The 24702-nt window shown below is 40.1% G+C and overlaps 1 protein-coding gene across 6 annotated transcripts in view; it reads left to right on the top strand.

Moving 5' to 3' along the window:
* Window positions 1-2501: 2501 nt before the first annotated feature.
* Window positions 2502-24702, top strand: part of LOC119495812 (muscular LMNA-interacting protein) — a 31566-nt gene continuing 9365 nt past the window's right edge. Inside the window, exons 1-9 of one of the 6 annotated variants that reach the window (XM_037782630.1) lie at window positions 10682-10753; window positions 11608-11841; window positions 11953-12123; window positions 13025-13133; window positions 14380-14505; window positions 20427-20564; window positions 20890-22449; window positions 23217-23288; window positions 24568-24645. In XM_037782630.1, the coding sequence (XP_037638558.1) occupies window positions 20466-20564; window positions 20890-22449; window positions 23217-23288; window positions 24568-24645 (1809 nt within the window). In that variant the 5' untranslated portion in view covers window positions 10682-10753; window positions 11608-11841; window positions 11953-12123; ... (1 more) ...; window positions 14380-14505; window positions 20427-20465. Of the gene's footprint in view, window positions 2680-10681; window positions 10754-10819; window positions 10920-11607; window positions 11842-11952; window positions 12124-13024; window positions 13134-14379; window positions 14506-20426; window positions 20565-20889; window positions 22450-23216; window positions 23289-24567; window positions 24646-24702 lie in introns of those variants that run through there. The other 5 variants (XM_037782631.1, XM_037782633.1, XM_037782632.1 and 2 more) reach the window with 5 other exon arrangements.

The raw sequence follows: 24702 nt of genomic DNA on the forward strand, positions 1-24702 counted from the left end.
CCAGAAGGCTTTTCTTTTCTTTGAGCTGTAGAACGGACAAAATCTGATGTTTAAAGTTACTGGCATGAACACCAATGCGATTCAGCACAACTCACTGTAGCTGTGTTTGCTCCTGACCACATAAACACGGACTTGACTACTTGTTCTCTCAGTGATGACTGTCTGATGGGTGATAATAATCTGGGGACACAACTTGTTGGAAAGCCCATCCAGTGTGCGAGATTCAATCCGGAGTCAATTACTGGCTGGTGAGGCTCATATTGAGAGACTCGGGTCTTCGTCGGTCTCAAGAGGCATTCATGTAAAGGCAGTGGGAGGTGGAGTGTGGATTTGGATGGCGGTAATAAAACTGGGACTCTGGGAGCATTGGTTTTGCCACCCGACTGCATGTTTTGTTACGCGCAAATACAGCAGTGGCAAATACTATTTCCATGTAACATACATGCATGCCCTTACAGGAATGAGGTTTAGTCAAGTTAGTTCTTTTAAACTTAAGAGAGTAAGCTTTTCAGATTACTTTTTATGTACTTCACTTAACAAATTTGTATTTAAGAATACTTATACTGACAAGTATACAGAAAAGTCTAAGTGTACTTGGCAAGTATACAGAAAAGTCTAAGTGTACTTGGCAAGTATACAGAAAAGTCCAAGTATATTTGGCTTATACTGAAAAGCACAATTTTTTTTTGGAAAGTCATATATAAAGTCAGGATGCATCACATCCTGAAATATATATGTACATGTTTTAGTTGGAGACATTACTGTCATTCCTTCACTTTAAAGATGCCTCAAGTAAAAACTGGCTCAACTCACCCCGCTCTCCCCTACCAAGCACAAATACTGGACAAAAGCTAAAAACTGGTCATGAAAAAAAAAGTTAATATCATTAAGTTAACTGAGCCAAATCAATAACTCTATTTCATGCCATAGTAGATTCACATGTTGATTTTATAGTCTGTTTATGTGCAGTTACACTCCGAAACCATCTGGCCTTTCACACAGAACGCGGCAACAGCTCTGAAACCCATTATTTCCAATGGCTTGCATGGTGCAATAACAGCTTTTCTCTGCGATGTGTGCTGCAGTGGCGAGCGCAAACCGCGTTCTATGTGAAAGGCCCATAAATAAACTTTTCACAAACTTGTATTTACTTAGTTTTGTTTCTCTGTGGGGAGGATTTATTTTAATATTTGACCAATATCTCATTACAGGTTGATAAATAGCCTACTGCAAATTGGGAGGATTTATACTCAAGGCTAGACTCATTAAAACAGTTGATCACCTTAATTAGAGGCGCATCTCTGCTGGTGTTCACTAAATGTCCTTGAGGTTAAGTGTCACACACATTAAACGCCAGAAATCAAAGCAAATAGATGTGACTTTTTGCCTTTTCCTGCAGATACTGGATATTAATCAGGGGAAACAGGATTTCATGAAAATCATGCAATGGTTTAAGGCTATAATTTAAGGTGCGCTGCTATAAAAACTGCTTAAAATTTGATGCTTAACATATTCACATTTCCATCACTTGTCAGATGCTTTTGCATGCTTTTAAAATCACACAACGCCATGGCGTCTAAAACACCAGAGGTTAAAAAAAGAGCAACAGGTTTATGCCTTATTCTTATTGTGATTTTCTCTGTGTGCGGCTGCCACAGTGAGACGGCAGACAGCAGGGTAGAAATAGACAAGAGCAGCTGTGACAGGAATGAAGAATGTAGTGTACTTAAAGGATTAGCATTCACTCCAGTGGTCTGCTTTCACTCACTGATAGGGGAACAGAGGAGTCGATGCAGCCTCAAACAAGCAAGTAAATGAATTTGTTTCAAGCCCCCGGATAAGTCATTATTGGAAACATACTGAGATATGTGACACGTCATTCTGCTGACTTACAGGGGTTTACATTATCTGGAGGCTGAATAAACATTTATGTTTGCTCAGATGCATTTAAAAGTTCTGTCTTAAAACTACATCATCTGTCAGAAAGTTCAGACAGAGATGCTTTATTCAGCTTTCTATTCATTGTCATTTCAACAGCTCACCACACAATGGGAGCTCTTCACAGCCAACCTGTGCTACAAAAATCTTTCATTAATGTTTGATTTGATGAGAAAAATCAAACACAATGCTTGACTTCAGTGTGTTCTCTGCGGCAACACTTATTTTCTCTGCATATTATTTTTAATTTTCCAATTAATACAATCATCTCCACCAGTCTTATTCATGATCTGAGATATTTCTCATGTTTCTAGCAGTCATATTGTGGCAGTATACAACATATAAAAGACCTATGCTGGGGAGGAAATACATAACCTTGAGTCATTCATGGATTTAAAAAAATAAAGTGTTAAAATTGAACAAGAAAACTTTCCAGTGAGCTGTGTTGTTTGTAGCTCCAAGCGGTGAACATTGTTACATGGTGGTGCCCAGCAGACTGACTGCAAGCTATTTGTGGCTTATTATGTGTCTATAAAAGGAAATCTGCGAGGCGATTCACACACCAACAGCAATACACTCTGAACTTTACGAGACAGGCTGAAAAGTGGGCACTTAGCTGTCCGTATCTGCGACAGTTTTAGGTCTTGAGAGACGTTTTTTCTTACTCCTGGACTAGCAACACTTATGGATGGAGAGGCATTTGAAGCAGAAATGGACAGTTTGAATAAGAGTCTGGGGAAGGTAAGAGGGTTCGGAAATAGATGTTTTTCTTTTGTGAACCAGATGAAAAAACACTTCTTGGGGATTTTGCTGTAAAGCTGAAGTAATATCCCTGACCTGACTTTTCTTTCCACTGACCTTTGTAGTTACAATGGCTTTAAATTCTGCTTTGAGATGAAGATTGTTTACCTTAAGGCTAAGGAAAATGAAACCAGTTAAAAAATGTGGTTTTAATCCATTAGAATCATTAACCCCCCCCCCCTCGTTGTGCCCTCTACCACCCGCAGGCTTTCACACATAAACACATAGACACAGTATATACTCAGACGCTGCTACCTGATACTCATCCTGTTATTTCCTGTCACACAAGGATGAAAAACAGTTACCAGACTGCTTTCGGGTGAATTTAAAAGCACAGAAAAAACGTGTCAAAAGGGTAATGAGAATTAATGTAAACCTTTACAAAAAAGAAGTTTATTCAAGTATGCTATTAGTATACTTCTTTTAAACTCAAATTAAGAGAGTAGGCTTTCTACTTATCATAGTTAAACTTAACAAAATGATACTTAAGTATACTTGGCTTATACCGACAAGTATACAGATAAGTCTAAGTGTACTTGGCTTATACTGAAAAGTACAGAGAAAAGTATATTTGGATAAGTACTATAAGTTAACTTAAAGAAAACTTACAAGTAAACATGCATTAAAAAACTATTAAACTAGTAGTTAACTGAGAGTATACTTTAAAGTGTACTTTCATAAACTAGAAAATGGGCTACAAGTATACAACTAGTAAACTAACAGTATACCTATAAGTTCACTTGAAGTACAGTTCATATTATAGTTGCAGTACAAAATACAATTTGGTGTGGTTGTGTACTCAAAGTTTAATACTCTTACATTTAAAGTATACTTAAACTAAAAAGTGGGCCAATTTAGTCCCAAGAAGTATTGAAGTAGTACACTTACAAGTATACTACTAATACATTGATATCAGTATACTTGTTACATAAAATATACTTGAACTATACTTAAGTTTACTTCATAAAATAAACTTGAAGTATACTTCTTTTTTGTAAGGGAATACATCTTACTAGTGTTAAAATGTTGTGAAATGTGTCATTTGTTAACTTCTTACCACTGCACTGCAAGGTCATATAGATATCTTTATGATGCATTATACACATAAATGTTACCTTTAAAGTATGTGAGTAATTCTGAGATGTTAAACAAGCCTGTAACAGATTCTTAAAAACAACCTTTATTCAATCACACTTACATTTTCTCCCTTAATATGCTGCTAATGAAAATTACAGGGATTGCTTGAAATATGTGCATTTATTTGTTATGAGACTTGGGATCATAGCGTTTGTTTATAATCTGAGAACGATAATGTGCTCAGTAGCAGCTGGCTGCAGGCTATATTTGCGCGCCCTATCTACTCTGGAGGGAGGGGTAGTGTGTTTGTCTGTAATTAAACTCTTTACTTAGTGGCACGCCCAACTGTTTATGCTTTTACTGCGGCACGACGTGAGCTACTCAGATATGCATTTGAACATCTGTGGAGCACAGCGGTTTCACATTTACAGCAGCAATTGAGCTCCTACTGTGAAAAGGAATAGTGCTCAATGCGGCGCTGAACTGAGCTTCATCAAGGGCAAACGAGTGAATATGTGATTAATAATGTATAACTTATTGAAAGTTTACAGGGCTGCTTAAAGTTCATTCAAACAGTTGTATGTTTCCTGAGTGTCCCTTTTAAAGGTCGCCAAAGAGGGTGGTCTGCTTCAGAAAATGATTTAGTGCTGCTTGTATTTGGTCAGACATGTCATGAGAGATAACTGAGTGAGAGCACACGCACACAGCGAGGCGACATGTAGCACAGTGAGTCAGCGGCGGCTGGAAATGTGATCTATGAGGGCAGCGTGACCTCGGCAACACTCAACGCAATTAAACATTCGAGAGGGCTCCGATGGGCAAGGAGGAAATGCTCGCTTTGACCTTTCACAGTATAAACTTACTCTGCTATGACTACAGAGGACGTGCAAACAAGGAGGTGACATAAGAACATGAAAACATAAACAAGTTTATAAGATGGCACATGATTATTTTAGCCGAGGAATTTGTTGTCTTTCTTTATTTATAGCTGATTATAGATAGGCTGGTATCTCTGAAATAACTATCTTGGCCTGCAGAAGTATAAGTGAACCTCCTCAGGCTCAGAAACTAGGTGTCATGTCACGAAGAGCATGCGTGGCATGGGTTTAATGAAAGTGATAGAATGAGGACTCATATCATTGACATTAAGTGATACCATAATGTAAAAATACTCCATTACAAGTAACAGTATTATCAGCAAAATAAAACTAAAACTACTCATTATAATGGTAGAATGTCACTGTTAATGATTCTTAAATGTAGTGGATTAGAAGCATAGATTTGTATTAGGGCTGTCAAAGTTAACACGTAAATTTGTTTTAACGCCACTAATTACTTTAACGCATTAACGCAATCGATCTTTCAGAGGTTGTAGCAGGCTCAGTTTTAAAGATAGAGTGAAGATACTGGCATCATATGAAAGTAGAAAACTAAAGAATCCATTGGTACCAACCATGTCATACTGGCTTGTCGCCAAGCAGGCTAAATAACGCTACAAAGTTGCACTAAATTCTGGCGAGGAAAAACTGTTGTAGCCATTTTCAAAGGGGTCCCTTGACCTCTGACCTCAAGATATGTGAATGAAAATGGGTTCTATGGGTACCCACGAGTCTCCCCTTTACAGACATGCCCACTTTATGATAATCACATGCAGTTTGGGGCAAGTCATAGTCAAGTCAGTACACTGACACATTGACAGCTGTTGTTGCCTGTTGGGCTTGAGTTTGCCATGTTATGATTTGAGCATATTTTATATGCTAAATGCAGTACCTGTGAGGGTTTCTGGACAATACCCCCTACCAACCTCAACGGTCCCTCAGATCCACCTCAGCTGGTTTACTCTCCACCCCCAAGTCCAAACTCCGCAGCTTTGGGGACAGAGCATTCTCCAGGGCAGCTCCCAAGCTCTGGAACTCACTCCCCAATCTCATCAGAGACTCCGATTCCCTCACCACATTCCAGTCCCGCCTCAAAACACATCTTTTCTCATCTGCTTACCCATAGCCCCCTCCCTCTCCCTACCCATCAGTCCGTGTGTATGTATGTGATTGTGCCTGTGTATGTCGCTTTTTGTCGTTCGTCTCCTGTCTGTCTCACACCGTTTTCCCCCCGACTAAGTTAAAGTGTCTTTGAGATCACTAAAAAGCGCTATATAAATCTAATATATTATTATTATTATTAATATTATTGTTTTGTGTTGTTAAATGATTTCCAATAATAAATATGTACATATATTTACATAAAGCAGCATATTTGCCCACTCCCATGTTGATAAGAGTATTAAATACTTGACAAATCGCCCTTTAAGGCACATTTGGAACAGATTACTTTGCAATTAATCACGATAATATATTTTAACCGTTTTTAAAATGTTAATACTAAATGTACTCACTTACGTCCCACCATTGTTAAGGAGACTATATCTGCCATTTGAATAAATGTAATGTTTTAGGCAGACATAATGGCCTACAGCTATTTTAATGCCTAACTGAACACACAAACAAGACCAGTATTTTTGACATTTGAGGCAGACAGAAATGTTGTTTTGACAGCAGATAAGCACCTTTCCCCTGTTGCTTCATGTGAATCCAGATGATTTTTCTTCTTTGTGATTCATTGTTTGTATTTGCCAGTTCTTTAATAAGTGGACATAGTGATGCCGGAGGCCTTTCTCTGTCATGAATGATTTTCATGTTGACTTTTCTCTGGCTTTTATGCTGAAAAAGACGCGATGTGCTGAAACCTTGATGTAGAATTTAAAACAAAAAGATTGCATCTGAGTTTCATACGAGTGTGCAGCTTTTTTCTCTTTCTTTGATGTGGACAAGCAACACAGCAACTCACTAGAATATGTGTGCTTTTTATCTAGCAGATAAGACCTCGACATCATTACGCATTTTCATTGACAGTTTTGTGGCTGCAGACTTCAGACACTCACCAAATATGCCTCGCTTTATGTGTGAGGCGTTATAATTACCCACAGGCTCGGACAAAATGAGTTTAAAAGCAAAGTGCAGCAGCAGTGCTGTCCCACTTGTTGAATCGCCATGCTTTTAAGCTTCAAACGCACATAATCTTCCCTCCAACAATTAAAAGTGTAATGTGGCACTTATGGATGACCCACTCTTATGCTGTATGAAATAATGCACTGACTAATTCAAAGAAACAATAGAGACAATCAGACTCAAAAGCTTTTAAATGAACGTGCTGGTGTCAGTTTCTTTGAAAAGCTTATTCGTGAGAAAAAAAACAACATTAATTACATCCAACCAGGATGTAGAAAATTGAGTTTTTTCTCCTCACACTTGGTGCATTTTTGAAACAGAGTGTATCTTCAAATGCAGTCAAGTCATTCTTGAATTCCAGCATCTGCACGATGCACAAAGTAAGAAATTATATAAAAAACTGCTCTGAAAAACATCATTGAAATAGTTCCATCAGAAACCACAGCATGCAATTCAAATAATACAATTTTGCATTTTAAAATTGCTTCGTAAACTTCTTTGTTTCAAATCAAACACGTTTGATGGGAGTCCAGGCCTGAAGACGTCTACAGGCCAATTTTTAATTAAATCGCCACCTACTGACAACAGGAAGTTGCAGTCGCTATATTTTGGCGTACTACTCTTAGCAGGTTAAACAGAACCAACTCAAAGTTGGTCAGCGTGATGTTAAGACGTTCATGATGCCTGAAGCTTTTGAGCTTTCGTTGAACGCTCTTGCCGTAGCGACCCATCATTTGCCATGAAACATGGAGTTGTTTTTGAAGAGCTAGAGATGCTTCAAACAAACGAAACTTGGTGCACTCATTAAAAGTGTTAGAATGTGTTATCTGTTATGGTTTTTGTGCTTGGGTGAAGCAAGGAGGCTTGATAGTGCTCCCTACATAATTTCAATAAAGCAGCTGTGTATTTTTGGCTTTTTCCAGGCTCCGTACTTTAATTAACTCCTCCTAGAGATTTCCCCCAATCAACTTCAAATTTGGTCAGCACAATCTGAAGAACTTCCTGATGAAAGGTTGTTAAAAGCGTAAGTTTTTATGAAACGACGTTGACGTGGCGTGGTGGAGAATTTACATGATTCGCCATTAAACGCCATTAACTCAACTGTACTTGGTCCAATCTGGCCAAAACTTGACCTACTTCATAGTAGACCAGGCCTGAGGACATCTTAATGGCAATATTGACTCGTAGTCATAGCGCCACCTACTGGCAACAGGAAGTCAGCGTTATGTGACAAACATCATTTGATTTACATGAAATTTATATTCTGTGCTCTACTCTTGATATACAGCAACATAATCCGTGTTTAGCATGTGTTCTCTAGTGCCACAAAGTGGACACAGGAAGTGGTGCAAAATGTGCAATCCGTCATTTCCTGTGCCACTCAATCCACGCAGGAAATAATGTCTAACGTGTGCGTGCAGTGTCCGATGGTCATGGAAATTCACATTTGCTTCAACCGGTGTTCCGCCAGTACCACCGATGTGCACAAAAGTGCGAAGGCCCGGTCATCGCTGCTTGCAGCTTTCATTTTTTTTTTTAAACTGCTTTTTTAATCTTCTTGCCATATTTAACCTGGCAAACGTTATTATATAAGAACCGGGCCGGCTGGTTGAACTGCAGAGGAACTGAAGGACCAGTAGAGGCCGTGTGATCTATTTTTATAGTCTCACTTATGTGCTACAATAACCTCCACTGATTAGTGTAGGAAATTTCAGTGCCCTCACCATCCAGTTTGCTTTTCGCTGATGACCTGTCAACACTGGAGAGAAGAAGTGTGATTAGTAAGCTGCAGAGGTACTTTTGACGAGTGCGTTCTTTGATTGCTGCAGTGAGAATGAATAGAAACTGTTTTCTCACATCCAGACTATGAAGTGCCATTGAATCCACACAGCGATGGGAACTGTATCACCACCTTAACAAATTGAAGTCCTGCTTGCATTCATGGACAACATATAGAGTGGCTCAATACTCCTCTCCACAGTATATTGAGATGCAGGCTTTTTGCAATTTAATGTAATCTTAGTAATTGGAAACATATTCATGTTCCCCTTGAATTTGAATATAAATTATAAGCACAGAGAGATGTTGCTTGTCCTTCACACAGTATATGGAGCAAAGCTTTTACCCACCACAATTTTCAGCCAGTGAAAATCGACTCCTTATCGCTGATAGTGTGATCACTCGAAAATTGGTGCAAATACAACGAAAGCCAGCAATGAAGCAAGATGCCACACTATAAAGGCGGAAGATATGATTCTACATTCATTGCAATAACCAGATGCAAACAGTTGGATCTTTAAGTGTAGGCTGCATGGACAGATGCTTAAAGGGACTGTTTGTAAGAATCAGAAATGCTAGTTAACAGCGAACACCTGTGGCCGTTAAGTCAAGCTTGTGCTCGTCTACATAGACATGAACGAGCATTGCTCAAAACAGTGAGGCGACACCCATGTTGTAGTGTTGGCTTTTCCTGCCTCAGCCTCCCGACCGCGGTCGGAGGGAACAGGGGAGACACCGGCACCCGGTCGGAGACGATAACGTTTCTCGCTGCGGAGCCCCGTCCCTTCACAAGACACGGGAAACCTGCAAAACCAGCATTTATTTCTGCACAAACGTCCACTGTACATTCACTAGATATTCTCAGCGCTACGAAGGATTCTGCAGTGTGTAGTGGGCGCGCATGCACGTGAGGTGGAGCGAGCTCAGTGAAGGCAAGCAGGCAGAGGAGCAGAGGATCAGAGGATCAGAGTACAGCAGAGACTCCGGCCCTGGAGACCAAAGCTACGGTCTCCCCCGCATCCCCCGACCGCGGCCAACACTGTTTTGCAAGACGGGCTTCACTAGATATAACTTTGTGGTTTTGGTGCTTCCGTGTACTTTGAGTTGGAATCTGAGTCTGAACAGTGTAGCCACACTCGAGCGCGCATGGGACACCGACCCGGATTGATTTATACGTTTAAGAAGTTACAAACAGTCCCTTTAAAGAAAATTATTCAACATTTTGAGAAACGTGTATTTGCTTTTCTTGCCAAGAGATAGACAGACATGCCCACATGCAGTTTGAGTCATAATCAAGTCAGCACACTGACGCACTGACAGCTGTTGTTGTCTGTTGGGCTTGAGTCTGCCATGTTATGATTTGAGCATAGTTTTTGCTGCTTAATGCAGTACCTGTGAGGGTTTCTGGACAATATTTGTCATTGTTTTGTGTTGTTAATTGATTTCTAATAATAAATATGTACATAAATTTGCATAAAGCAGCATATTTGCCCACTCCCATTTAGATAAGAGTATTAAATACTTGGCAAATCTCCCTTTAAGGCACATTTGGAACAGATTACTTTGCAATTAATCACGTTTAAATATTTTAACCGTTTTTAAAATGTTAATACTAAATGTACTCACTTACGTCCCACCAATGTTAAGGAGACTCTATCTGCCATTTGAATAAATGTAATGTTTTTGGCAGACATAATGACCCCGGGCCTACAGCTATTTTAATGCCTAACTGGACGCACAGACAAGACCAGTATTATTATTTATCATATATATATTTATATATAATTATAACAGTATACACACATTTGCATAAAGCAAGCATATTTGCCCACTCCCATGTTGAGTATTAAATACTTGACAAATATCCCTTTACGTTACATTTTGAACAGATGAAAAAAAAATATTAATTGAATCTATTAAATGAATTTATTAATTAAATAAAGGTATTTATTCATTACATTTTTAATTTAATTTAATTTAATTTAATTTAATTTAATTTAATTTAATTTATTAATTTGCGATTAATTGTTAATTAATTGATTAATTAATTGACTATCTGTCATCCTCTCATCGAGGCAGGTCTTCCGTTATGACGTCACTTCCTGTCACTTTGACCAACACAGGTATTGCCACTTGAACTTAACTTCAACCCGGTTTCTTCACAGGTAAGTGTCTTTTCTACCTCAGATAACATATCCACATGTTCAAACTAGAGTTCAGACTTTATTTTATTACAGTAGGTGTTTATCTACATCTCAGGCTGAGGCATTACAAGATAATGATAGCTAGGTCTGGTTAACTACTGGATGTGAGCCTACTGTATAAGGTTAGCCTTTCAGACCATAGATGAGACACTTGTTGATGCTATATTTATTTACATAAGACACATATTCTCAACGGGTAAAAGAAACAGAACAAGTGTCAAAGGAAGCTTATAGATTAATATTTTTTTCCCTTATTACTGATATATATATATATATATATATTTAGTTGGTTAGTCATTCATTGTGCATATGAAGGAAAAGGAGTGAGATAAATAATAAAGGCATTTTGCAATATATGTTGATTGCAGTCAGAATTACTGCAATGGTGTTGGTATATATCTTGCAGCCACCAATGTTTAATAAGTTAGCTTTTTATTTCATCAGCATTTTGTATTGATTTCAATGTTGTAAATCTACTCACTGTGCAATATCATTTTCCACTTGTGCAATTTTGTTAATAGTCTGTTTATTGTCAATACTGTTTATACTGCTCCTATTTTTATAATTCCTTCTATTTAAATGGTTCATATTTTGTTACACTTTGTTTAGCTCTTTTTTTACTGTGTTAGCTGATGCATTTTGTTTTTTGCACTATCCCCTTTGCTGCTGTACACTGCAAATTTCCCCACTGCGGGACTAATAAAGGAATATCTTATCTTATCTTATCTTATCTTAAATGACAAGGAGCATCAGTTTTCACAGAAAATATGAATTGTCATGTGTTTTCTTTTATGCACTGACAGGACATTTATGCATTGAGGTTTTTGCCTGTCATTGGTGTAGATGAAACAGTCCCCAGACATCCCAGATGCCACAGCCACCAGCCGTAGAGACTCCAGACACTGTAACGCTGAGCTTCCTAACACCACTCTGGGAGGAATGTGAGAAAATGTCTGCGGCAGCTGACAGGACGACCCAACTCCTCACAGAGCTGAAGGTGTGCACGAATGCCTGTGCACAGATCTCACGACTCATGGGTAAGCGCATTATTATTTTATTATAGTAGTTTTAGCTGAGAAAACCAGACTGTTTTTTTCTGAAATAAAAGCAATTTATTCAAAACAATAACATCAAACATGTATTTTCAGTCACATCGTCTTGGACTCCTGTGGTGAAAAAGTGTAGCTGGGTGCTCGGACAATGCAACCACAAGGCGCTCAATCAGCCCCACCAGGAGGGTCAATGTGTCACAAGGCTCTCGCTGACATCGTCATGAACAGGCGGTGGTTGAAGACTGTACTCAAGTACCTGACCATCAGGTGAGTAAGGTAGAAAGTTGTGTGTTCTTAAAGTGTGTCCAACACACAGCTCACAGGTAGAGCTGTGCGATGAATCGATTTTATCAATTCATTTGAATGAATCTTTTCCACTCCACTCCTCTTTTTATAGAGCCCTTTTGTGTCTTTTTTTTAGGAGGGTACAGGGGGTCTTTAGGGGGAGATAGCAGGTCAACAGTAGATGTCACATAGAAGTGGTGTACATCATCTGAAAGCTGGAAACCTGAAGATTTATTTGAGATGCAGCTCAGCACTGTGTGTCATATTGTTTCAGTCATAAGTCAGAAATAGAAAAATAATTAATTAATTATTTAATTAATGAATTAAAATCCATTTAAAAGTGTATAAGGGCTTAAAACATTATGATAGAAGTATATGATGGTCATATCCATGCTGTATTATGTCTCATAAGTTGTTGGAGCAATTTTTGGGTTGACACCATTTGTTACACATATTTGGTGCTAAATTTAACCATTTTTTACCACTTGAGAATCGATAACGATGATCAATAATCCCTCAAAAATACCACATTAAGACACCAAAACCTCAAGGAACACAATATAAAAAGCCATGCTGTGATTTGGTATCAGAAACTTTTGACATTTGGAGATTTCTGCAAAAATTGCACTTTTTTTTACAATTGGATGGCGAGTAATTCTGTTCTAGAAACTGCTCAGAAACCCCCTTATTGTCAATCTACCTAGGAAAGCCATCCATCCTCTGAATGCCCTAGGTCTCTAGTTTGTGGTTGTAACGTTTCATGAGGCTGTGACTATCCTAGAGATCACCAAAGGTCATTTTACACAAATGCTTAATGAGTTTCCACATGAATGAATGTATATGCCATCTTTCAAATCTTCATTAAAGTGTTTTGCTTTAACAGGAACCAACGGGAACACGGGGGAGAACATGCAATCTCCACCCTGCCCGTAGCGGGGATCGAACCCACGACCTTCATGCTGTGAGACAACAGTGCTAACCACCCAAGTGATGTGAGAGAGTCATTGTGTATTTTTACACATTGAAAGAACTAGCAGGCTGGAGTTCAAGGATGAAACAACACCAGTGCACTAGTACTTTCCAGTTCTACATTAGGAAATATCTGGGAGCATAATATCTCCTGTAATAGATGTGTACTGTTGTTACCATCTAAATCTTTACTCTTGAATGATAATATCCTATGTCAGTATATTAAAGCTGAGTTTTAATAGTTTTATTAATTTAGTTAAAGAATGTGATAAATGAGCTATTGGGAATGTGTTTGTCATCAGATTGCATGTTTTAAAATAAACAGAAGTTTATAGAAAATGTACTAATTTCTGTTCAATCTCACTGACTACTCTTACCTGGTTTTCCAGATTTGGCGCATACCATGTTAAATGTAAAAGGAGAATCTTTTTTTGTGGGTTAAAGGTTCTCCATTTGACATTCAGAGCATTAATATAGCAGCAAACAGCTTTTTGCTATGTAAAGATATGGAGGAGTGATATCTACCTGAGCAGCTCTCTCTCTGTGTGTGTTGTAATCAGAGCTGCTCCGTGCTTTGTTTACATAGCCACTCTGCACTACTCCCACACGGCAATTACAGCTGATAACGCCTTCCCGACGGACAGCGTCGTCGCGGAAGCACGGCGCCCAACCTCCTCTCGTCGGCGCGGAAGTTTATATTATCATTTTAATAAAGTCTGGCCTTGCATAGGCGGGATTGTTTAGTTCTTGCAGCGGAAAAGGCTCATATATTTCAAAGCTGCTCAAGTTTTAGTCAGTAAAAGCTTAACACAAAAAAAGAATCTTTGCCTTTTTTATACAGAGTTTCTTTATAATATTCAGCATTTGTCACCCAAACTAACAGCACAGCAAAAGAAAAACACTTGCCTGGTGCCTTATGCAGACGAGACGATGTGCTGATTTAATTCAAACTCATTACTCCTCACTGGGTCTGGGTGTGCCGAGGTTTTGAGCTGCAGGGTGCTAATTCTCTGATCTGTGTGTTGATGAAATAAGATATTCTTAATCTGAAATTCAGTGGTCTTTAACTGCGAGGCAGGGCAGGCAGGTTGTGACAAAAACATGGATTTCATGGAGAGCTTGACATCATCACATAAACTTTCATAGAGAAGAAGTCCCATTATGCTTGACTCATCATGTTTGTGCCTTACAGGGAAATTACTGGGGAATTATTATCAAGAGCTTGTAACGTGTGGATGATTTGTTCCTCTCGTCTCTCTGTTTTTGCAGGTTTCAATAGGAGTGCCGTCTAAGCCTTCTATTTTCACATTTGTGCCAGTGGTGCAGAAATTACCGATTGAAAGGATTGTTACTGAGGAGGAGAGATCTGGAGCTCCGACAGGAAAACCAACTAAGGTACAGCAGCAGCACACACACGCCCAGAAGATTAAAAAGTGATATAATCGCCAAATGGTTTTCATTATCTGTAACACGATGACTGCTTCGATTACAAGGCATTCATTAGAAAGTGCTGATTTCATATATGGTGTTAATTTAGCTAACTTTTCTTTGTATTGTCACATGGTGCTTGTAGTGGTATTTTATATCACTGTTTGCGCCAGGTAGACAAACTTGCCCATGTTTTATGTTTGGGGGAAATTCCCCAGCATTGACAATGAACCTGCTCAGCCTGCCTGAGTCCTAACTTATCTCCATACAGTATATTGATGCAATCACGTTTTCGTGCCCACAGCCCTGTGCTGAGATTACCAGTTTAAATCCTCCAAGACTGTCCCTGCTTAAGAATGATTGCATCATATAAATGTGAACACTTTCTTATATTTGACCCATATGTCTCTCTGCTCCACACTCTGCATTTATTCTATAAATGACATTTATAATTTTTTTTATCAAACTTATGCAACTTTATTGCAAAGTTTCACTTTAGAGAGTATTCATTTCCATGTGAAACTCTTAATAATGATTATGGCCAACATAATGAGCGTGAGATTCCTCTGAATTCCTTTGTAACTTCTTTTGAAATGGTCCATGAGATAGAAAATATAATTCTGCGACTTTTAGGCCTTTTCAAATGACCCTAGTTTCTAGTGATCAATCATGTCAGTGTCCTAAGGAATAAAGGACACACTTTGCTTCTGGGGATGAATCAAGCTCACTCTTACCTGCGGCATTTTAGCAATTACGTACATCCACAACTTCCTTTTCAGACGGTGGAAAAGCGTGTGAGCAAAAAGTGTGACTAATCTTCAGGGAGAAATAAGCAAAATATATTCACAAACTGTCAGCTGTCAGCACTGTCAGGATATAGTGACTGTTTTATAAAAGTAACTTTTTAAAAATCATATTTGTTCCAATCTGCCTACCCCAGCTTTAATTTGAGAAATCTGTTAAGTTATAAGCTTGACCCTGTCAATACGAAATTATAATCTTGTTATATATATATATATATATATATACAAAGGTTTTAACACTAGTGGGAATGAACATCATTGATTGATATGATTTGACACTATCCAATTATTTTCTATTCCAGTCGCCTGACTCTCAGCGCACATCAATACATCACGTTATTCCAAGATGTGTATATCAATATCAAACATTCCTGAACAACCTCAAGGGATCAAATCAGATGTTTTAAGATTCTCTCCGTCTTGCATGTAATATTCAGTCAGTGATACCAGATACTTAAAGCTGCAGACGGTCACTTTGAGCAAATATGAAAAACTGTCATGAACTCCTGACAGTACAACATGAGACAGAAAAGCTGTGAAAAAAAATCATGTTCCTCTGCCTCCTCTTCGTTCTCTTGATGGCATTTGCAAGTTTCTACCGTGCCCGGATCTAAACAACAATCAGAGCTGAGCTGGAAATTGGCTGTCTCTGGGCAACTGGCAAACTCCGATCAAACGGTCAAACTAGGCAGCGCTGATCAAACATGAATCAATATTCTGTTACTAAAAATAACTTTTTTTTTATCATATTTGCTCAAAGTTACCAACTTAAGCTTTAATAAGCAATTGTGGTGTCAATCAGATTTCTCAGTTCATCATATGAGTGCACTATATAGAAGAGGATGTGTGTTTTTACACTACAAAAATAAATAGATAAAATATTTGAGGCAAATACCAGAAGAAAACACACAGCATTAATATTTATTCATTCACAATATTTTTTCTTTTGGCAGATGCTTTCTAATTTTTCCTTTTTTTCTGATCTTGGGCTCAACTTTATGTAGGAACTACTTTAAAGGGATAGTTTGTTTGTTTTAAAGTGGGGTTATATTAGGTACTTATCCATAGTCAGTGTATTACCTACAGCAGTCGGCAGTCGGCATGTGCCCAGTGTGGAGAAACAGACAGGAGTACTGGCAAGGAAGCAAATAAATCGATATCAGTTTAAGTGTAAACTATATTTAGCATATTTTCCGATGGGGAACTGAACTGAAAGTGAATCTTGCCTCTACTGTTTTTGTCAACAAGTCTGCTGGCTTTGAAGAGAACATAGATAAGTTTCATTCTCAGTTCAGTTCCCTGTTGTAAAGGGCTAAATATTCTAAATATAGCATACACTTAAACAGTTATTGATTTTTTTTTTTTTAGTTGAGCCTTTCTCTTTTTGCTGCCGGCAAATGTCCACAGCAGTATATTACTTTTGTTCCGTGCTGTTACTCCTGTCTGTTTCTCTAAGCTGGAGGCGCACCGCCCGCCATCTACTGTAGATAATCCACTGACTATGGATAAATACCTCATACAACCCCACTTCAAAACACCCAAACTATCACTTTAATGCACTCAATCTACAAATGTTCGACAGAAAGTTATTGAAAGCAGCCATCCTGCGGTCTGATGTGGACCCCCAGCGATTACTGAAGGACTTAATGTGCTTTTGGATGTTCATCCAGCATCAAAATCATAGCAGCACCACAGCTCCGGGTGCCTCGGGATAGTCGACTGCTTCTGCTTCCCGGACTCCGACTTCAAAGGTGTTCTCACTGGGGGGTGACACATTAGTTTCTCAACTTCCCTCACTGCTATTACCTCACGGAGCAGCAGCCCTTCATGTTCTGAATTTATATCTTCCAGGTCTTCATCTGAACTCCCATTTCCACTTCATTGGTTCTTTGTCCGTCTATAACTCTATCTCCATCTTTCTCTCATTTCATTGTTTTTTTTTTGCCACAGAGATTTAAAAAGACACATTTTGGGGTTCGGTGACGCACTCTGCTGCTTTATAACTTACAGTGGGAGGGAGAAACACTTAGATCCTTTACTTATGCAAAGGTAGCAATACCACAATATAAAAATGATAATAAAAGTCCTGCATCAAAACTTTACCTGGGTATTGGCAGCAGAATTAATCAAAAATTCATCGCACATTTTCTATCTGTTAAAAATGTACCTTAAAGGGACTGTTTGTAACTTTTTAAGCGTATAAATGTAGCGGGTCGGCACACATGCGCGTTCGCTTATGCGCGCTCGCGTGTGGCCGGAGCCTCGTCTCCGCTGCCTGCTCTCCTTCACTCAGACGGCGCGCGCGTCCTCGCTGTCTCGCTCCACCTCTAGACGTGAACGCGCGCTCACTCCACACTGCAGAAGAGTTAGTTTAGCTCTGAGAATATCTAGTGAATGTAGAGTGGACTTTTGTGCAGAAATAAATGCTGCAGCTCCTCCAAGACCAACAGAGGTTTTCCGTGTCTTGTGAAGTGATGGAGCTCCTCAACGAGTTACGTTATCGTCTCGTTACCGACCGGGTGCCGGTGTCTTCGGCTGCCGGCTGCGGTCGGGAGGCGATAACGTAACTCGTTGAGGAGCCCCACTGCCTGAGCCTGCGCTGAGGCAGGAAAAGCCAACACTAGGATCAGCAGTGATTCATGGAGAGACCTTCGTCTGGTCAGCTAACATTACTGCCAAGCAGCTGAAATATAGAGTGATATTGTGCTTTTAGCTGACGTGTGTCGCCTCACTGTTTTGAGCGATGCTCGTCCATGTCTATTTAGAGCGAGCAAGTGCGAGCTCGACGCGGACTTTCGTTGATTTCACGGCCACAGGTGTCGCTGTTAACAAACATTTCTGAAAGTTACAAATAGTCCCTTTAATTCTTGCATTTTATACCTTCTTACACAACTTACAGAGTTCTTTGCCTTACATGAAAATGCATTCAGTGTCATCAGATGTGAGACATTTGTGCTGGTATGAAGTATGTTGATGTACATGCAGTACTTACAGTATATAGGTCAAATATTTGTACGTATTATGCAAGGTTTGCTATGGGTTCAGTTACCATGTTAGCCAGCAAGCGGAGCAGCCTGACGTTCACATGATGTTACTCAGGGTCAAGCCAGGTGAGAACATCTTTAGTCTATTTGTGAGCGTCGCAAACACTCCCAAACACAGGATCTGTGTTTGTGAACCTTATCTCAGTCGTTGCAGTTGGACTACAGGGTAACCTGTTTCTCATGCGGAGCGGAGTTGTGGCGCAAGGTCAATTTCTTTTGCTTTCTCACACCTGCTTTTTGTACTGCTGCGCTACATTTGTCGTTTTAACGCATGACAGATTAGTGGTACTCCCTGTGGAGAGACAGTTTCCATATTTAGTTGCCAGAGTTCTGAATGTAAAGGATTACCTGTGAGACAGTCGGCTGCTCATTAATCCACCGCTGTGATTTAGAGCAGCCTGCGTCTCTCAATATATACTATTCAAAAGAAATGGCATATGTGCCCTGTTGCTGTATTTCTAATTAGTTAGTGTAACCTCAAGTGGCGATTATCAGTTTGCATTTTGAGTGGCCAGCATAGATTTGAAGTACGAGGAACTATAACACCATACTTTATCTTCCTAATCATCATCTTGTCTCATTATTTTCTTTATTCAAATGAGAGGGTTTCTTTTCTATTCCTACTTAAGCCACGCTGTGCATCACAGATCTTCAAACTGACTACATTAGTTGAAGTGGTTCCAGATATGTCCTTTCATAAATACCTGTTACGACTACTCTGAGAGTCTCATGTTGTTCAGTTTGGAGCCTGAAGAAGACACACGTCTCAGCTAATGAGAAACAGCCAGAATAAATTAATCAAATCTTAATTTGTCAGGAACTTTGCCTCAAGCCAGAACCATACCAAATGTGATTAAATAGTCAAAAATAATGAATACATGCCAAAATAGCTATAATTTATCACTCTTGCATGACATTACTGTGCATCTAAAATACTCTTATACCAAGTTTTAATGTGTTTTGGAAAACTTTAATTCCAGCCAGTCGTCGGCGAGTCATTACGTTATCATCATATGTGCAGTCCCAAGACGTGTCAATGTGATAATACATGAAAACCTCTCAGTGACTCACTGTGCATTTCAGTTCTAAGTATAACACTGACACTATATGTGATTATATTATTGACATGAGCTGCCATTTATGTTAACTACAAGTGTCACTCTGGCAGCCTTTCATTTGTTTGATTACTGCTTATCTACAGTACGGCAACAGAACAGCACTGAGAGAATTATTTAATTCATTTCAAAAACCCAAAGGGTGTCATTATCATGTGGTGTCATATATATTTTGAGGATCATAATTACCATAAACGTGGGAGTTCACATCAGTATAGTCATAAGCAGTGCCCTTTTAGCTCACACTTAAATGTCACACACATTATCCTAGAATATTTCTTTAACTCGAGTTCATGCACATACAATAAAGCAGAACCATCTGAATCATTTCCTGTAGGATGTAATGGCCTGAATTTATGTTTTTTGGTCAAATAATATCGTTGCAAAGTCACACCGGTTTAGATCTGCGGGGCATTGCCAATAAAGTCTGTTCTCACCAGGGAAATTGTACACAAAGTGGAGTGAAAGTTGAGCTAGGCCAGCTGTTTCTCACAGTTTCCAGTCTAAGCGAACCAAACCAGCTGCTGGATTTAGCTTCATATTTAACGTACAAACATGAGTGGTATCGATCTTCTCATCTAACAGTCATCTTACAGAAAGTTATGCTTTTCAGCTTTAATACCTTTTTGTTTTATTGGTTTTGGGACACATAAAATGCTGAAATTTAAACTCATATTTGATTGAATTTAAAGGATTTGGGACCAGGAGGAGCTTGGGAAGTTCAGTACACATGAGGCTTGTTACTACTCTGATGTCAGGAGGACATGTGCGTGTTCATGTGAATTATATGTGTCGGGCATGTGGTGTGGTGAAACCGAGCACAACCCCCTGAGCTCAGAGAGGCTCGCCGAAGTTCACCTCGGGTTTTTCTCAGGTTTCACTTGCTCAGTTCCTCCTTAACATTTGCCTCCTTTTTCTCCTGTCAGAACTTCGCCGTGTCCCATGAGAAGACAAGCGGGGAGACCATGTCGGACAGGGAGATTTTCAAAGCCGAGATAGTCGTTATCAAAGACTCTGCAGAGGGAGGAGCAGGAAACGCGACCCAACCAGGGACAAAACTTCAAGTAAGTACAACATTCAACACTCTCAATGTCATGTGGAAACTATGACAGAAAGCTTTGTTATTGGCATATTACAATATAGATATGTGCATGTGTGGTATACTGTGTATCTGTGTGGGGTAAATATACACTTATCAAGTTGACATTGTCAGAAGATAAAATAAATGGACAAGTATTGCCTTTCAAAGCGACTTCATCAAAGTACTTTCTTCTTCTCTGCACACATTTTGGTCGTGGTGGCTTGTAAGAATTTAAAGTGAAGCACAGAAAAGAAAAAAACAATCACACTGTAGTTGCCATTTAATAAAAACCTTTTTTTTTTTTTCAGCCTTCACTGGATCGCGTGAGCCTCTCTCAAACCAAAGCCTCTATTTCAGTCTGGGATCAGTCTGAAAATACCCCCAACCACGTCGCTGCCGGGACAGCCTCTATGGAAACAGCTGTTGATAAACACAGGGGCATTTCCCAGCGGCAGCGTCCCGATACCTCTGGACATGCTGAGGTTAGCTTGGGTTACTTTGTAAATAGAGCGTCTGTGTCAGAAGACCGAATAAGCCCCACAAACTCCGCAGATCTGTTCCCCACCCCGGCTTCCTCCAGAGAGTCCATCCTCTCAGAGGGCTGGGACGGAGAGAAGAGCTGGTCGGCTGCGCAGCTTTCCTCCGTCACCTCTCCTGTCTCTTTCAGCCGCACTGTTTCTCCCTGCTCATCTGTCCGCTCTGGCGTCTTCTCCCCCGCTGTCATCCACATCAAGAGACACTTTCTCGCCCCTGGCTCCAGTCTGGTTCACACCCCCTGTTTCTCATCCTGCGAGAGCCTGTCCTCCTCCGTCTGTCCCCAGTCCCCTCCTCCACCTCCCCGGCACCGGCCTCCTCTCACCCGACTCGCCCTCCTCACTGCCATCCTAAGAAAAGGCCGCCTTCCTGTCCTGTCCTCTGCTGTACAGAGGCCTTACACCCCCTGCTGGCCTGTTAACCCTGTGACCCTGTCTTTCTGTAATGCATGCTCGGCAGCCTCCAGTGTGGCTTCCATTCCACTTGAGTTTTCCTCTCGGTTCCCCTCATCAGTGTCTATAGATAGTCAGAGCCACGTTCGTAGGGAGCCTAATAGATGTGTTGCATCACCTCCACCTGCGCAGTCAATTGAGCTCAGCAGAACATGTCCTCAAACTCAAGCGAAAAGATGCTCGGAGCAAATTCCTCTCAGCAGTAGGCCTACATGGGAGCAGTCTATTTCACCCCCGGCAGTGAGGAGCCCACTACCGCGAGCTCCACCTCTTTTTTGCTCCAACTTCAAATCTGTTTCTTCACCAAAGCATGAAGAAATAGACTATGCAATTTCCAAAAAGCCCATCCACACTGATATGTACCTCAAGGGCCCTGCAGATAATAACCTTAAAAAACTCATCTCCACATCCCCGAAAGTTATGTATGAGCACGAGACCTCTGCGCCCCAGACATGGAGTCGCCCGCCTAATTCATCTCTCTCAAGGCTTCACTCGCTTTCTCAACAACTGAGATCTGCGCCTGTCTGCCCTCCTCGGCTTCAGCCTTCTCAATCACGCTCACCCGGTGTCACAATTATCACATCACCCCCTGTACAAAACACCACGGCGAGGTGTGAGTCAGGGAGGAGCTGCCCCGATTCCAAAAGTGCCACAACATCAGCTGGTTTTCGCAAAGCTCACTGTCTATCTCCTTCCCGCTACACACCCATCGCTTTTCCCAGATGGCCGTCACCCTCCAGCTCCCCCACGCCTACGCCCTCTCCTGCTCCGCCAATCAGAGACTTCACCTCGTCCCCGTCTCTCTCCATGCGCTCCACGCCCTCCCCAAGGCCGGGGAGTGGAATATCAGACTGCAGTGACAGGGAGGGTAAAAAAAGAAAGGTAGTCGCTCTGCTTGCCACATGCATGTTTAACCTGAGATTATTATTTAATATGCTCCCAGTGACATACTCTTCTCCCACGCTATGCAGTTAAAAACAGATTCTGCTCACTTGATAGCTGGATATCAAGTGCTGTTCTCTCTCTGCGGAGCTGTTTTTAGATTTCTGTTTGTGTTGGCCGTATTATTTATTGATGTTTTTTATAGATCGTCGCTTCACAGAGATCTCAAACTGTTTGTTACTGTTTGCTGGATTGTAATGATTGACGTATCTGAAATGTCATATGTTGAAGCAAGAGGGAACTCATCATCATAAAATCAATACAGCAGCTGTTTCTGGTTTCTAGGCCAGACATACATGCTTGAAGTTAAGTAACTTCTGGGTATAAACCATCAGGAATCCAATTTATTCAGCGCGAGCAGGGAAATATTAGTCGATGTGGGACACAGCCATCTTGCCTGTCAGTGTGGAAAAAGTTGGTTGTAACTGAACTTTTGGGTGACATTTACTTTCAGTCAAATGAGCCACCTGAGCAGCTGAAAGCAGACGAACGCACTTCAGTATTGTTCTTGCCGTCGGGCGTCTCGAGCGTGGCTGACTGTTTTGCATGATTGATAGCCTGCGGCAGAGTGAGATAAAGCATGCCTAGAGAAAATGTAAAATACATGAATTTCCATCCAGGAGACATTCTGCAAAGTCTATCTTAAAATGCAGAAATTCAAATAGATTTATATTAATTGTCTGCTCTTCTCTCTCTATGAACTCCAGACACACAAGATTAAGTTGAGCTACAAATCGCTCGCTGCAATTCCCACAAATACCCTTCTGTTGGATCAGCAGGTGAGTTCACTTATTATACTCTAATCCCACTAACTCATCTTGTTAAACATTGAGACACATGAAGCCGTAATGGAGGTTTGATGGAGGCATTCAGGCAAATGTTGCTATGTTGAACATTATGTGAGGAATATAAAATGGGAATAAACTAGGGCTGTCAAAGTTAACATGATAACACGTTAATGCAAATTCATGCAACTTGCGGTTTTTAGGTCATAGCTGGCTCAGTTCTAAAGCTAGAGTGACGATACTGATATCATATAAAACTAGAGAAACCTAAGAAATCCATTGGTACGAACCATGTCATACTAGCTTGTCGCAGAAGAGGCTAAATAGTGCTACAAACTTGCGATACATTTAAGTGAGAAAAAAATGGCATGGCCATTTTCAAAAGGGTCCCTTGACCTCTGACCTCAAGATATGTGAATGAAAATGGGATCTATGGGTACCCACGAGTCTCTCCTTTACAGACATGCCCACTTTATGATAATCACATACAGTTTGGGGCAAGTCATAGTCAAGTCAGCACACTGACACACTGACAGCTGTTGTTGCCTGTTGGACTTGAGTTTGCCACATTATGATGTGAGCATTTTTTTTATGCTAAATACAGTACCTGTGAGGGTTTCTGGACAGTATTGTCATTGTTTTGTATTGTTAATCGATTTCCAATAATAAATATATACATGCATTTACATAAAGCAAGCATTTTTGTCCACTCCCATATTGATACGAGTATTAAATACTTGACAAATCTCCCTTTAAGGTACATTTTGAATAGATACAAAATGTGTGATTAATTTGCGATTAACTATGGACAATCATGCGATTAATCACGATTAAAAAATGTAATTGATTGACAGTCCTAGAATAAACTCATAAGGTATAAAGTTTGTATTAAAAAAAGGGGCTTTGCTGTAAAAAAAAAAAAAAAATCTCATCTCTCAAATCTTAATCCCTTTTTTGTATTTGCAATGGCTTTACAGAAAATCTAATTTCATAAGGATTACAGGACAAAGCAAGATGTCATTTTTTTTTTTTTAAACTTTTGTAAAAGTCAAAACCAGACTCAAAGAGAAGTAAAAATCTGACATATTGCTGTGTTATCAGTGCAGTATGGTGCATTCAGAGCTGCAGAGGAGGGAGCTGTCTGAGGAGAACACTGAATGGATGGATAGGAATTGTCTGGAGGAGATGTTGCAATGTTGTAATCACTCACAGGAAGCATTCGCAGCCGTCTTGGCGGGGAGTTCAATCTGTCCACTCTGCTTTACATTGACAGGCAATAGACGAGCAGGTAGAGAGAGAAGAGAGTCCATGTGACTGGCTGGACAGAGGTGTTGCAGACACCCACGCTGAGGTATTACTGCACACAACACTGCTGGATCCCACTGCACAATTCATACAAGTCTGGTAA

The sequence above is a fragment of the Sebastes umbrosus genome, chromosome 10 (assembly GCF_015220745.1).
Source record: "Sebastes umbrosus isolate fSebUmb1 chromosome 10, fSebUmb1.pri, whole genome shotgun sequence".
Lineage (NCBI taxonomy): Eukaryota > Metazoa > Chordata > Actinopteri > Perciformes > Sebastidae > Sebastes > Sebastes umbrosus.